At 40.8% G+C, this 14,483-nt stretch overlaps 2 protein-coding genes across 2 annotated transcripts in view; one reads left to right on the top strand and one right to left on the bottom strand.

Annotated features, from left to right (window-relative positions):
- The window catches only part of ARC6 (Chaperone DnaJ-domain superfamily protein), a 28,068-nt gene extending 21,952 nt beyond the window's left edge, over positions 1 to 6,116 (top strand). The window contains exon 8 of the mRNA XM_077390347.1: positions 5,525 to 6,116. Coding sequence (XP_077246462.1) covers positions 5,525 to 5,815 — 291 coding nt within the window. The 3' untranslated portion in view covers positions 5,816 to 6,116. The remainder of the gene's footprint in view (positions 1 to 5,524) is intronic.
- Positions 6,117 to 8,314: 2,198 nt separating this feature from the next.
- Positions 8,315 to 14,483, bottom strand: part of LOC143886390 (kinesin-like protein KIN-7F) — a 31,904-nt gene continuing 25,735 nt past the window's right edge. Inside the window, exons 12-13 of the mRNA XM_077390346.1 lie at positions 9,500 to 9,831; positions 8,315 to 8,889 (exon numbers count right to left, since the gene is read on the bottom strand). Of these exons, the coding sequence (XP_077246461.1) occupies positions 8,568 to 8,889; positions 9,500 to 9,831 (654 nt within the window). The 3' untranslated portion in view covers positions 8,315 to 8,567. The remainder of the gene's footprint in view (positions 8,890 to 9,499; positions 9,832 to 14,483) is intronic.

Raw genomic sequence — 14,483 nt, 5'->3', positions numbered from 1 at the left:
GGCGGCGGAATATGGAAGAAAGCATCCATACAAAATCATCAAAATACATGCCTTTCGTGAGAATCAGGGAAGGTGGGAAGATGGCAATGTACTCGTCCTGGATTGGCGTGATCAGCAAAACAGCTATGGGTGGTATCAATCGGGGAACATCTTCCACATAATCAACATCAACTGGTAACTCAGTAGGCACAAGAGAATTTACATGGAAGTCATCCGCAATTATCTCATCAGGCTCAGTAGAATCAATGATAAAATCAGAGTCTAGGACTGAAGCTTGGGCAGTGATGTCAGGCTGATGGACCTCATGATCAATCTGCGGAACAAGTTCATTTGTGTCGGCACAAGTCTCGGCAATCTGATTAATCAGCGTAAATATAGGGCAATCCTCTGTAATATGCTCGCGATCATCTGTCTCAGGTAATAGATCAACAGTCATGTCACTCGACTCTGACTCAGGACGATGCTCGATCAACTCTGTTAAGGAAAAAGCCTCACATGGATCTACTACAATATCTGCCTTAGAAGTGTGAAGCTGTCTCTGCTCATGTATACGACGCACTGAATTTTCAGCTATAATTTTAGCTTCGCATATATAATGACGGTCTTCTTTTAGTTGTTCAAGGAGGGCTTCGACTTTACTTTCAACACTACACAATGCTCTATATTCTGGCTCACGATTCAAGCTCTGTTGATTAAAATAGTCGAGCGCATAAATATTCATAAACGCATCACGAACATCCTCTCAACTACAGATTGGCTGCTCACGTCTTCTACGACGGTTCGTTTCAATATGGCTCCATGAGCATCGGGCTTGTCGTCGCACAGTTTCTTTAGCCCAATGGATAGTCTGGCGGTGATCATGGCCATTGTACTTATGGTATGCGTCTAGAGCATCAATCCAACGTAAACATGCATCATCATAATAGCGAAAGTGAGTGCGGCCATTCCAATAGCTTTCGTCGTACCCATAAAAAAACGGTATAAATGGTGGAGTCATAGAGACCGATGAAACTGAAATCAACCGTCTGATTTGTTTGTCATGTCGAAAGGAATACAACGCCTGTCTCAGATCTCAAATCGGATGACAGAAAGGTTTTGAGGATGATGGCACGTAAGCGACACTGTGATTGCTCCTGAAACTGTGCTAAAAGTCACTGTCTGCTGCTGAAACTGATACGGGTGTGCTCTACTAATCAAGTACTTCAACTTTCGTGTTGAAGTCGCAGGCTAATTTCGAACGGAAATAGTCCGAATGAGGAGAGAAAAAGAAACTTTATTTCTTTTCTTTTTTTCATTTTTTCATTTTATTTGGGGGGGTGCCAAAAGGTTAAAGGAGGGGGGTTAAATTGGCTTGCACTAACTGGAGGGAGGGGGGGTGTCCAAGTAAAGAAGGGGTATTGGATAAGAGAAACAACTTATCTTTTCTTCTCTTTCCAAAGTGGTCACGTCACTTTCTTGCACCTTGCCTTTTTTAATTGTTATAGTACGTTTGCCACAATAAAAAAACAACTTTTTATCTTCTCAAAAAGCAACTTCTCCAAAAAAGTAACTTTGACTCACCAATTAGCAAAAATTAACTTTCTCTCTCTTTATAAAAGGCACTTTCCTTCTGCTAAAAGTAACTTAGCAAACTAAACTTTCCTTTTTTTTTTCTCTAAATAACTTTTAGGTAAAAAAAATCAGTGTACCTTTGCCTGTTCCAGTTGCTTGCCTTGAAAGGCAAGTATTAGATGTAACTTTCCAAGAATAACTTTACACAAAAGTAACTTTCTGTGTACGTTACTGAACTTGCCAATAGAGACACCCAATTACGCTTGCCTTTCCTAAGTTGACATGCAACGGAAACTCAGTGCGAAGTTTCCTTCTCCTTCGTGAAATCAGGAGATGGCGGGGATACGACTCGTGGCAAACAAGAAGTGGCCTGAGCAGGTTCGATTGGTGATGATTTCTCCGGCAAAGATTGATTTTCCTCTTTCTGTGGTTTTCTCCTCCGCTGATGTATTTGTTCTGGGCTTAGGAAAAAGGAGACTGAGATGGGTTAGGGCAAAAGGAAAGTTTTAGCGTGAAACTAGGGCTAGGGTTATTGTTTTCTGTGAGAACTAGGAGCAGGTTTGGAATGGGTTTGGATGGAACTAGATTAGGAAATTTCTAGGTTAGGCTACTTTCTGGGTTGACAGTTGTGGAAGCAAAGGACTGCTGATATGATGATTTTGAAGGAGGTAGAGGCTGATTTGGTAAGTGTCTGCAGCAAAGAAGATGATGTTATTCTCAGGCCTTTCTCTATTTGGATGAGAACACAGATCTTGGGGACTGAAACAATGGGTTATATGGGTGAGAGGACAGGATTTTAAGGGGGTGTAAGCAAGGTGTCTCGGTAGAGAAATAAGGGGGTTGCAACAAAAAGTTTTGACATTTGTTCTTGCGGTTTTATGTGCAAACCTGCAGCCTGGGACTGGTTTGGATCGAAGTTCTGCGTCACCGCTTCACAGGTGAACGGTGATGCCCTCTTTGCAAGATGCCTGGAAATATGCAGCACAATTGTTGTATGTGAAGCTTTGGACTGATGGAAAACGACTTGGACAACTTGGATCTTTGGCTCTGATACCAAATTGATGCAGCACCGTGAAGAGAAATTGAGGAAAGGGGAGAGACATAGATGAAAGGGGATAGAATTAGAAGAATAGAGGAAGAAAAGACGAAAATAACCTAAAGAAGAGACAAATTTAGGGAGAGAAGAGGGTAGACGAAGAGAGAAGAGAAGAAATTAGAGGGAGGAGAAGAAATCAGAAGAGGGAAGAAGAAAACCAGAATTAGAGGGAGAATAATCTTTATTCAATATCAATCAAAGTTAATAATTTCTACTACATAAGGCCTATATATAGGCAATTAGAAGTCCTTAAAATAAGGAAACTGCCTAATTTAAGAATCCCTAAAAAGTAAATATTGAAATAAAATTCCTTGAAACTAAAATATACATGGAAAATAAATTCCTAAACTAAATAACATGAAAATATAAATCCTAATGGGTAAATATGCCACTTATTGGTCTATTATCTGCCTCACCCGTCCTGTGTTACAAAATATCAATAAGACTGGACCGGGCATACCCAGAACCAGATAAGGTAAACCTAACAAAACAAACTCACTACCAAAACATTATCCTTTTCCTTCACCATACCACTGCCAGTCTTACCTATGGGTTCCCCAAAAAAATCCCTACGTCAGTCCTTTTTACAATCGAAATCCCACTCCTTTAGCACCAATATTAACAAGACACCAGAAATTCGTAGAACCAGAATCCAAAGCACCCAAAAAGGCTCCTTCTCCATCGATCCATACAAGGTCAAAGAAGACATAAAAACAGACTTCCTTAACCCAAACATTTCTCCAATTCCTCAAGAATGGATTTGATTTCATTGAGAACCGAATCTTCTTCCAATACTTGTTCTTCTTCATTTGAAGTCATATTCTCCGAAGCCTCCTCTCTTAAAATCCTATCCTCCAGCTTTCGAAGCCCAACTTCATTCTTCGCTTCTCAGTCCAGCCTCATTTCTTTTCTTTCGTCCATCATGAATTTGACAAAGAAAGGGTGTTTATGCATGGGCTTATGAGATTCTTTCACATTGTAAGTCCCAGTTAAGTTAAAGAAGACTTCCCTCCTAATGGCCTCTCTTTTAAAGAGAGTCCATTCCTTGTTAATGAATTCACCAATTCTCTCCCTGGGCGTTGGAGAGGATTTTGATGCCTGCTCTTCGTTGTAACTCAAGCCTCTAAGTCTTAAGAGAAGCTCCTCCCGAGCCAACTTGTCTGAAGGGTGTTTCCTTTTCCTACTAGGACCTACCGAGGAAGAGGGAGAGATTGGAGAAGATTGTTTCTGATCCATTCGCCTAACTGTCTGAGAGAACCGGCAAGATGCTTCCATGGTTCTTAAATCACAGAGGTAACCAAGGAGGTTTAGAACCCAGGTACTAAAACCAATAACCGCCCCCATAACACGTAGAACGAGGACGACAACCTGGAATTGAACTCATTTATGACGCCTGAAACCTTCCTGACTAAGGATTCTACCTTTTCATTTTCCAAGGGTAATAAGACAAAAATTCCTGAATTAATGTAAACATCGATAGAAGATTCCTAGCATGGACTCTGACATATTGCTAATCATCCCTTGACCTTTCCGATGATTAAAATCCAGGTGGGTAGCGCACATGTCTAGCTTACTTTTTCAGATCCCAAAAAACCAAAACCATCTAGAGTTCGTGAGAAACTCCTGCAGATATAGACCTCTGGGATTAGATATCCAAGCACGTAAGGGGCCCACAGACTTCCTTGAAGGATAGTTCGGCGGGAGCCCCTCCACTGATTAATTTGCCAAGACAGAAAAATGGGGACGAGATGGCAAGGCCAAAAAGGGAAACCAATTATGGGGTTTGAAATTTGAATTCAACCGAGAGAGGTCCACAAGATCACCCGAGTTTTTGCCCGTTGCCTTCTAGGTAGACAAATCCCGGAAACCACTCCCCTTGTGTAGAACCAAAGGCGACGACCCAGAACGATGGACGCTGGGGCGATTCAAGGGTGGCAATTCTAGAGAATTCGGTGATGAAATATGGGAGATCAAAGATTGTCCCTTGCAAAGTTCTATACCTATAGTAAAAACCTCATCCAAGACCCAGAGGAGGACAAATGAGGAGAATTTCCACCCGTGGGCAAGTATTTTAGCCGAGACAAAACTCATACACTGCCTATGTTCTCCTTCCATTCTAATATCCAAAACTTGACCAAAGATGATTCCCAAAGCTTCCACAGTTAACGTTGCCCATGCATGAAGGGGGATTCCATAAAAGTTGACCCAGGTTTTTTCAGCTCCCTGAATGAAATCCCGAGACCATGCTGAAAGGGAAAGTAATTGATTGCCACATGCCTCTCTTCCTTAAGCCAGGACTTAAGATGCCTGTTAAGCAGATTCGAAAATAAAGAGGATCTCATCCTCCGCTAGCAAACAGGGGCATGAAAGGGAAGGAATGTTCGAAAAGCTTTTTGCCCACGACCATAGTTCGTCTAGAGGCCCGCTTGGGACAGATCTTCTGCCGACCAAGCATGCTTTTAAGATATTCATTCGAGATGTCACTTCCTTCCCCGCTACCGATAAGGACAGGATCCCTTTTTCTCTCTGGAATGAGATTTCTGCGGCATCTGGCCATGGTTCCTTCTTATAGTTCTCGTTGGCCCAAGATTGGTTATACCCAGGAAAGAAGGGTTCCGATTTCTTTCTTTCTTTTTCGGTTGGGAACACCACCGGCAATTTGTACGCCATTTGAAATTATGATAGTGACAAATAAGAACAAGTCCAATCTCCCGGCCATCTTGAGCTCACCTTAGGGGTGGAAGGATTAGTTGAAGAATATTGTTTTTTCCCCCTCCGATTTCTTCCTCTACTCAGGACCCCTGAATCCTCCGTTCTTTTTCAATCCCATCATAGTTCTTTTTACAACGTTCCTAACCTTTGGTTACATTGGCCCAGGTTTTGGAGGGCCAGATGCTTAAGATTTGGACAGATCGTGCGGCCGAGATTGCACAACACGGTTGGTTCTGGGAGTACACCCTGTTGGGGTTGACCATTGACAGCGTGACAGTTTCTCTAGATGGACGCCGTGCCATGGTGGAGGCAACACTCGAGGAGGCAGCCCAATTGACGGATGTAGCTCAACCCGAGAATAATGATTCCTACAGTACTACATACACCACAAGGTATGAGATGTTTTGTTCCAAATCAGGGTGGAAGATTACAGAAGGAGCTGTCCTCAAATCTTAGATGGTTCATCCTTCTTGTAAAGTTGTAAGTACTTTTATTCCTTTAAATTCTGTTAATCCTTTTGTATGTTCTTTTAGAAGTTTCTGCTACCAGTTTTGATGATCTAGGATATTTAGTTCCATTGTGAATGGGTCATTCCATAGATATCTCATTGTTTAGATGATCCAATGTTTCTGATCAGTGACATGGAATCAGAATTGGATGGTTATGATCATTTGATTGGTGATACTTTTAGGTGGCTGCTCATTCATGATGGGCTCCGCCTGATTAATGATCGAGATTGATGCATTTTGTGGAGTTCTGCAAATGAATTGCACCTTGGTGAAAGGGCACCAAGTCCTGCTCCTACTGTGATTTCTCAACACCAGATTGTTGAAATGCTTTCTTACAAGTATACAATGAACCCTTCTTGTTCATGAGAAAATGACTCAAAATTGAGTTCTATTTGGGTTTTGTAGGGGCGAGTTTTTGTAAATGAATTTCTAGGGAAATAATCGTCTGCAATTCATTCACTATCATTATGGTGCAAACAAGGTGGTTTTTTCTACATGGATAATCAAATAATCAAGCTAGATCATCAATCCCATGGGACCTACCTTGGTTTTGCTATGGGGCCAAAGCTGATAAGATGATCCTAACCATGTATTTGCAACTCAAACAAACCCTTTCAGGCAAATGGTGTTCCAACAATTGAAATTAGGCATTTGCAGACAATGCAAAGATAGATTTAGGGGCCGTTTGGATATGCGAATTCAAAATTGTAGATGGGAGACGAGCGAAGAAAGAGACCGTCCTTCGTTCCGATAGCAAGAGAGCAGGAGATCGTCCCATGTCTCTAGGTTTTAGAAATCTCATGATGGAGAGATTTCTAAACCCTGGATTTCTTAAAATCCAAGAAATGACACCATACAACAGCTTGATCATGAACCCTCTTTTACTTTTACTATGTTTTCAAACTAAAACCTGGATTCTAAAATCCGTGTATCAAAATGGCCCCTTAAAGATGTTTATGCATGATGGCCCAATAATTCACAGTTTTGTCTTTCAAAAAAGAAAAGAAAAAAGAAAAAAGAATCTTAGAACGGTGATTATGTATGTTACCCGCTATCTGTCAGGTTCATTGAGGGGGTGATTTTGAATCCGACTCTAGAGTTTGCACTCACATTGTTTTGGTAGAATTCACACCTATGGGAGTAAAAGCGCATGCATATATTTCATCCTCTGTAAAATATTTAGGTGAAAAAGTAATTGAAAATTTGACCGGAGATGGTGAGAAAATGGAGATGAGACGCCGAGGGCTAAACTTTTAGGGGCTGTTTGGAAACACGGATTTTAGAATCCGGGATTTCTTCAAAATCGTAGCTAAGAGACAAGTGAAGAAGCGGACCAGCTGTTGTTTTTGACTTCTCCCTCTTATTTCTGTTAGCAAGAGAGTAGCAGATCCTCCTATATTTTCAGGTTTTAGAAATCTTAGGATGCAGGAGAGATCTTTAAAATCTGAATTTCTCACTTAAAATTCAAGAAATGTTGCGAGGACAGCATACAACAGCTTGATCATGAACCCTCTCTTACACTGTTTTCAAACTAAAAACCTCGATTAGTAGCTTATAAAATAGCATTTAAAGAGTGGTTTTATCCAGAAAATTATTGGTTTAAAACATGCAAAGAACACGTTTAATAAAGGACAGCATTTCTTCATTTTTAGTTTCTGAAGTTAGTGTGTGTTTGGAAGAATGGCTTTTTTAATGGCACTGGGATTAATGATGTTATGCTGGTTGTTTTTGGAAGAATTAAATTTGGTTTTTGAGGAGAAATCAAAGCTGAAAATGGTCTAGAAAACCATTAATAAATAGCTTGTTTACTGCCAAAAAAAATTAAAAAAAATCAATGTCAGAAGGCTGTTTTTCTGTGTTTAAAAACAGCACGTTGCCTCCTATGTTTTGTGTCATAATGATGTCACCTATTTTCAGAGGCAATTTTTTATATATTTTATAATGGCACCCGAGATCACTTTCCTTACAAAATTGACAATAAACACACACCACATTCTCTTTCTTCTCCCAGTTTCCCTCAACTCTGCTTTCCTTCTACTCTCCTTTCTTTGTTGCCACATTATTTACAAGGGATTCCACCCCATGGATAGCAGCCAAACGGAGCCGTAGTCGTTCCATGGTGGAATTCAGGTCTTGTAGCAACAGCTAAGCAATTTTCCATAGTAGCAGATAATAAAAGATGTAAGAATAATGGCTGATCCCAAGTTACTCAAATGCTGCTGTATCAGACACATGAATATTGACCAACTTATATGTTGAGGTAAAAATGTATCCATCCTGGCTATAAATTAAATTTCCCGTTTCTTACCCTTCTTCTATTGAGACTGCAATGCAATGAAAGAAAGGATAATTGAATTTAGACTGGAATTCACTAGACAACTGAAATGAAATAGAAAAAAAAAGTGATGAGATCTTGCTTGCAGAGATGAGAATGAGCCAAATACAATTAGAGAAAGGAGCCACAAGGGGCTTCTGGGCCATTTATTGATCAAATAAGGTACAATAAGATGAGCAGGAAACAATGTGGATAGCTAATCTGAGAAAATTTACAAACCTTTTACAACTCAATCAGAGTCAGAAGAATCACAATCAGAAATAATCCAAGTAGTTACTTTCATGTGCAATGGTGAAGACAGGCCAAGTAGGCTCCTCAAAACCTTTTTGAGCTTCCACCCCATAATTTTTCTATATTGGTGACCCTACAGAAGGGAAGACATGCCACTTTTCCAGCTGTAGGATCTCCGGTTAGTCCGTTGTGGCGTGAAGCTCAGGCCAAACATCTCCTTGCTGACCTGTCCTGGCGCTAAGAATCCAATGAGCTTTGCAACAACAGAGGCGCTCTCTCTAACATGTTCCATGTCATTTGTTTCAGTCCACAATCGACGGGATAGTTGTAGCCTCCTCTGCTTAGTTTCCAACCCAATCCCCCACTTCTTGTAAAGGCTTTCTCTTTCCTCAATTGTTAACTTCTTCTGCATTTGCTTGCTCAACATCTCCCTCTCCTTTCGGAGAGCCCTCGTACTTTATTTTTAGAATGAACGTGTTAGGATTCATAATCTATGTGAGAACTAATGAGCTACTAAAAAGCAACAAAAATATATGAGCCTTAAAAGTAAAATTGGTGGATTGTTGTTGGAATTAGTGCTTCAAAATTCAAACACAGAAAATTAGGCTATGGTAAAAGGGAGTCGATTAGGGTGGGCCAACGATTGAAGTGGTAAATTTTTCATTAACTCTGGAGATACGAAGGAGTCTAGATTGACTTGGTAGGAAAATGCTTGGATTTGGATGAGAACTCAGCCAAGGTAAAAGAGAAGCCAACTCGGGCAATTCGACAATTGACATGAGTTTTTAAACAGTTGTCGGAATACTGTTCTTTTCACTTAGAGGAACATTGTTGAGTTGAGTTGAGTCACTTAGAGGAACAAAACTGTCAGACAAGATGTGGGCACGTGATAGGTCAACCCACATGGCAATGGGTGAGTCCCACTGTATGGGATCAATCACATAGCTCTCATTTTTTAGGTCAGATGACTGACCATATTTCTCCTTAAAAACTAAAACAAGTGTCTGTAATTTTCCTAGATGGAAAAGAAAGAAAAAGTAAAGCAGCAAGGGCAAAAGAGAATACCTTGAAGCGGGTGTGACATTGCTACCATCTTCAATGGATGGTTTATCGGAGCTCCCCTGAGAGAATTTGTCCTTGAGAAAGGACCATCTCATCACCTCTACTTTCATGTAAATTGAATCCGTAGGATCACCCTTGAAGATAAGGAAAAAGTATGTTCTGTGGACCAAGGGAACATTGCAAGCATGCCAAAGCTCTGTTATCTCTCTTTGTTGCCTCTCAAATTCAAAGGGCCAGTGCGAAGGAGATTCCAAAGGATTTTGCATTGGATCTAGACCTACATCTTTTGAAGTCTTTTCGCTTCCGAAGCCTTCACTAGCATTGGGTTTTGTCTCCTGAATCATCCAAACAAAAAGAAACCATGTCAAATGAAAGAGGAAGCAAGATCCACAAAATGCAATGAAATAATATGGGGGATATGATCCGGGATGGTTTTAGGGACGATTCGTCGCTTGCCCTCTAATCTTTCTGGTATCAATAAAGTAAACTTTAAAAAAAATGTGGGATATGAATATATATTGTTGTCATGAAACTCACAAGACAATCTGACAAATATCTACCATGGAGGTGGCAACCATATATTAACTATGGGGGGATAAAAATGGGATTAATTGACATTCATATTGGCTAGTTTATACAGCACGGAGTCGCAAAATATCAAAAGAGAAATAGAGACTAGAATATCCTCATACACATAATATAGTAGATGAAATTTTCTAAAGGATTCATTAGCCGACCCCAACTAGTTTGGGACAAAGGCTTAGTTGAGTTGAGTTGAGTATACTAGATGTATTTAATATGAAAATACATTCAGGAGTTCTCAATCAAATCTATTTAGCTAGAATGTAGGTATGTTCATTATGCTCCAAATAATGAGTTTTAATGGGTCTGTGGTTGCCTTTTCCCTTACAAAGGTATAACCAATATGCTTTTGGTTCTCTCAAAACAAGCACCACTCATGTCCTAATGGAACATGTCTGTTTGGTTTGATTATTCCGTTTATAATTTCTTTAACAACTAATATATTCACGTAAGTTCATTGGCAATGGATGCTTTTGAGCTCTACTCTGGGTTCGCAATAATGCAGAGGCATTTTCCTACTTTATTCATACTTTTTTTTTATGACATAGGGTATCCCCTACCCCATTTTAGGGCGGGACTAATCCCTACGGATGCACGCAATCACCCGTAAACCACGTGCATCGGGTAAGTCCGGGGGGATTCGAACTAGAGTCTATGGGGAGCAAGGGTGTCCTACTTTTTGTTTTTCTCAAGAAACTAGGCCATTCCCAAGAAAGGTTCCATACATTAGTGAGCTGTATCGGGGACATGCATCGGCCATATTCAAGCATTATTACCTTTTTGCATTATTTTGACTCCAAAGGGGTATTCATTTTTCTTAAGGTTTATTCATTTAATTTTTTCTCTACATATTAGTATAATTTGGATTTGGATTAGGGAGTTAGCGTCTCTAGCATTCTCATTCTTTCCGTACATTCTCTCTTCTCTACCTTCGTTCTTCTCTGTTCTCCATTTTCTCGCATCAAATACTTATCTCACAAATCAAGTTGGTGTCAGAGCTTCTTCTACACGCTCTAAAGCACCAAAGCAAGCAATCAAAGAACTAAGGATCGACCCTAGGGCATTCATACAGGTACTATCATTAGCACTGAATGAACGCTAAAGTCAATAGGCACCGTCAGTGTCGTCGCTCCCTAGGGTTTGAATTGTCCCCTTGAGGGCAACACGCCTACATAGTTTCAACTGATTTGGAGCTTGTTTGCTAAGGTTTCACATCTGGAGCAAACCCACTTAAGTTTGGCGACAAAACCGGCTTGTTTTTACTCCAATTTCACATCTGGAGCAATCCAGAGTGTTTCAAATTGCAAAACTCAAGGGGTGGGGTCATTTTTGGATGGAGAACATCCTAGTATAAGCCTTATTTTGATTGGCTTTGTCATTTGGAGTTATGCGTTTTTTGTGTTGCCAAAGGAGGTTCCTATTTACGTTTTTTGTCTGTCCTGCTCCATATCTTTGTACAACCAGTTTAAGGACCTCTCAGCTGTGTTTCTTGTGATCTAATGTGGGTGTGCTTCTTTCCCTTGTTTTTTCCTTGATTTTTGAGTTTCTTTAGGACTATGGAGTTGATTATAACCATATTTGACGTAAGCTAAACCATTGAGAATCTCACTTGTCGGTTGGTTGGTTTTGCTTCCGCCTTGGTCATTACTTCTCTTTGGAAATCTCTCCCTCCTTTTATTAATCTCAGGGTAGATTCCAGGATTTACTCAGTGAGAGTTAAGGCAATATCTGATGATAGTATTAATAGTCTGGCACTATCGGTGGTGGGGGAATCGAGTGGTAAAGACATTCTGTCTCTTTTGAGGGTGTCAGAATACAGGCCTCCGACAAGGCGTCGCCGGTGATGGCTGCCCCACCGGAAAAGGTTGGAGTTGCTAATCCCGAGGGCAATGCTACTAGAAGCAGGGAGCCGTTGGTGGGTCCCCCTTTGAATTTTGAATCGCCTACTGTCACGCCTTTTGATTCAACAGTCAACAAGTCGCCTGGATTGTCAGATAACAGGAATGCTGCTGTGAGTGGGAAGTCGGATTGGCGTGGAAAAGGAGCAACGCAGAAATCCTTAAATGCGGAAGCATGTAGCGGGAGGGATAAGGCTTATCGAAAAGACCTTGTTGACAGCTTATGCTGAAGCCGACAAAAGAGAAACAAGTACTAAAGATAAAGAACAGGGTTCTACAATGGGAATAAAAGCAATTAAGACAAGTTGAGAAAATCGAGACTCAATGAGAACTAAGGAAAGGTGGCTGGTACTAATCAACCTTGGGCACAAAACGTTTACGTATTGGGAAAGGAAATGCATCGCATAGAGATACTAGGCCGGAGGCACAGTTGCTAGCCACTAGAAGTGGGCTCTCTGTTTTTAAAAGAAGACTCCGAGGCATTTTTAGGAAGAGGAAGCTCATATCGGATTCGAAACATATCCTTCAAAACTTTGATAATATTTCCAATCCTTCCATGGGAGAGGAAGGGAACAAGAGTAGGAAAAAAGAATTGCTCAAGATTTTACATTTGAAGCGGGAGACCTAGAACTCCTGAAGGATCTGGATTACAACGAAATGCTGGCAAGGAAGGAACTACCCACTCCAAGTGAAATTTCTCTGGGAAATTTGGAAAAGCAATGGGCTCAGTTAAGAGTGGAATCCAAAAACAACGAGGGGAGTCACCTTAGTTCACCTGGAAAGTCGGATGACAAGGAATTGCATGTTCCCCTCCTAAACTTCCCCCTTTTAGTAAAATTCTTGAAAAGGAAAGGCACTCCCATAGAAGTCGATGGGAGGAGGAAAAGAGGGCGGTAATTAGGAATCTGGAGCAGTTGCAGGTTGGTCCGACTGATGAGCCTATTACGCCCCGCGATTCACTGGGGTTGGAAGTCAGCTAGTTCGGGAGCGCCTAGGTACAGAAGTGGATACTAAAGGCAAGGGAAAAAAGGTGGAAGACAATTCAGGAAGATTTAAGGATCAAGGGTACCTCTCGGAAGAATTTGATGATTTGCTATCAATTGGGGATGTGTTTGGGATCGAATATTAGGAGGATTTGGGGATCACAAAAGAAATGTTCCTAGCTATGGCTGGAAGGGATCTGGAAGAAAAAAGAGAAAGAGGGAAAGAGGCTGAAAGAAGTCTGGGGAGGGGGGCCTTGGTAAATAATGGGTTCCCATCTTTGTTTCTTCCGGGCCCTTTAAGTCACTTCAATTTAGGTTGCATCGTTGGGTATTGGCATTTCTAGGGGTCTAGAGGTATTGCTGTTGTAGGGGAGACTACCTTAAGTGCTATGGCATAGGTAGATTGCAATCCCTTGTGAAAGTTGTGTCTTGGAATCGATTGCGTATCCGAGGAATTGCGGGGAAGGCTGGAGAATTTTAGGACGGAGGAGAGGTTCCTTTAGAAGTCCTCAGTTTCCGGGGTTTAAATTCAAAATTTGCGTGGAACTGTTAGCATGATCTTAGTAGTAACAGATGTAGCTTTATTATTGGGTTTGTATCCAGATGAATTACATTATAACCATTGAAGGCTGGAGAGACCATGGTATTAGGTCTTTTGCTTTCAGTGGCCCTTGGTCTGGATCTACACACCCTGCTATTTTAAGCCTCGGGATGAATATTTCAATAGGGATGATGGAATTTTGATAGGTCGTAGTGGGGAAATCATTGAGAAAAGGTAGGCATGGTGTAAGAAGATGGTATCATGGAAATCCTATGGGTCGCACTTGGTATTCTTCTTGTAGAATGGAGACCATAGGTTTGGGTATTGTATTTAAATTTGTTATTTAGCTTCCTGGTCTAGGGTATGCCCTGACCAGTACTTCACTTCTGATGCTTTGTCACACAGGATGGGACTACTGGTCCCCAATGTAACCTTAGTATCGATAAAAATCAATGAAAATTTGTCATCTTTCAAACAAAAAGATCACAATTGAGAAGATTGATGGCAGCAACTACTCGCAATGGTCATAGTTGGCTTAGTGTTTTTTGAAAAATTGAAGGAAAAATGGGGTATCTCAGTGGTAGAATTAAGGAACCTAAGCCTACAGATCATGCTTATGAATAGTGGGAAGTTGAGAAATCTACTTTTGTATCATGTGTCCTTCATTCAATAATTCCTTTAATCAATAAGAGCTACATGCATATGGAGACGATACCAGAAATTTGGGATGAATTAGCTTGTCACCAAGTACGGTACCTTTTAGGGCCTTCGGAAGGAAATAAGGAGATCAATCTGTGGCATCCTATTAGGGTACCTCTTAGGGCCTTCGGAAGGAAATGGACCACCGTGATGACTTTCTGGCCTATTGTTCTCTATATGAATCCAAGTTTCAAATAAAGGATTGAAAGGGAACTCATCATTGATTTATTACCTGGCTTGATTCCAGTGTTTGATCAGATATGTGTTCGGATTCTAGGTTAGCA

This window comes from Tasmannia lanceolata, unplaced genomic scaffold (genome assembly GCF_043159265.1).
Source record: "Tasmannia lanceolata isolate RefF3 unplaced genomic scaffold, GAP_Taslan_0.1 ptg000011l, whole genome shotgun sequence".
In the NCBI taxonomy this organism is placed as follows: domain Eukaryota; kingdom Viridiplantae; phylum Streptophyta; class Magnoliopsida; order Canellales; family Winteraceae; genus Tasmannia; species Tasmannia lanceolata.
Note: the sequence above shows the minus strand (reverse complement) of the source record. Positions and strands in the feature narration are given on the sequence as shown.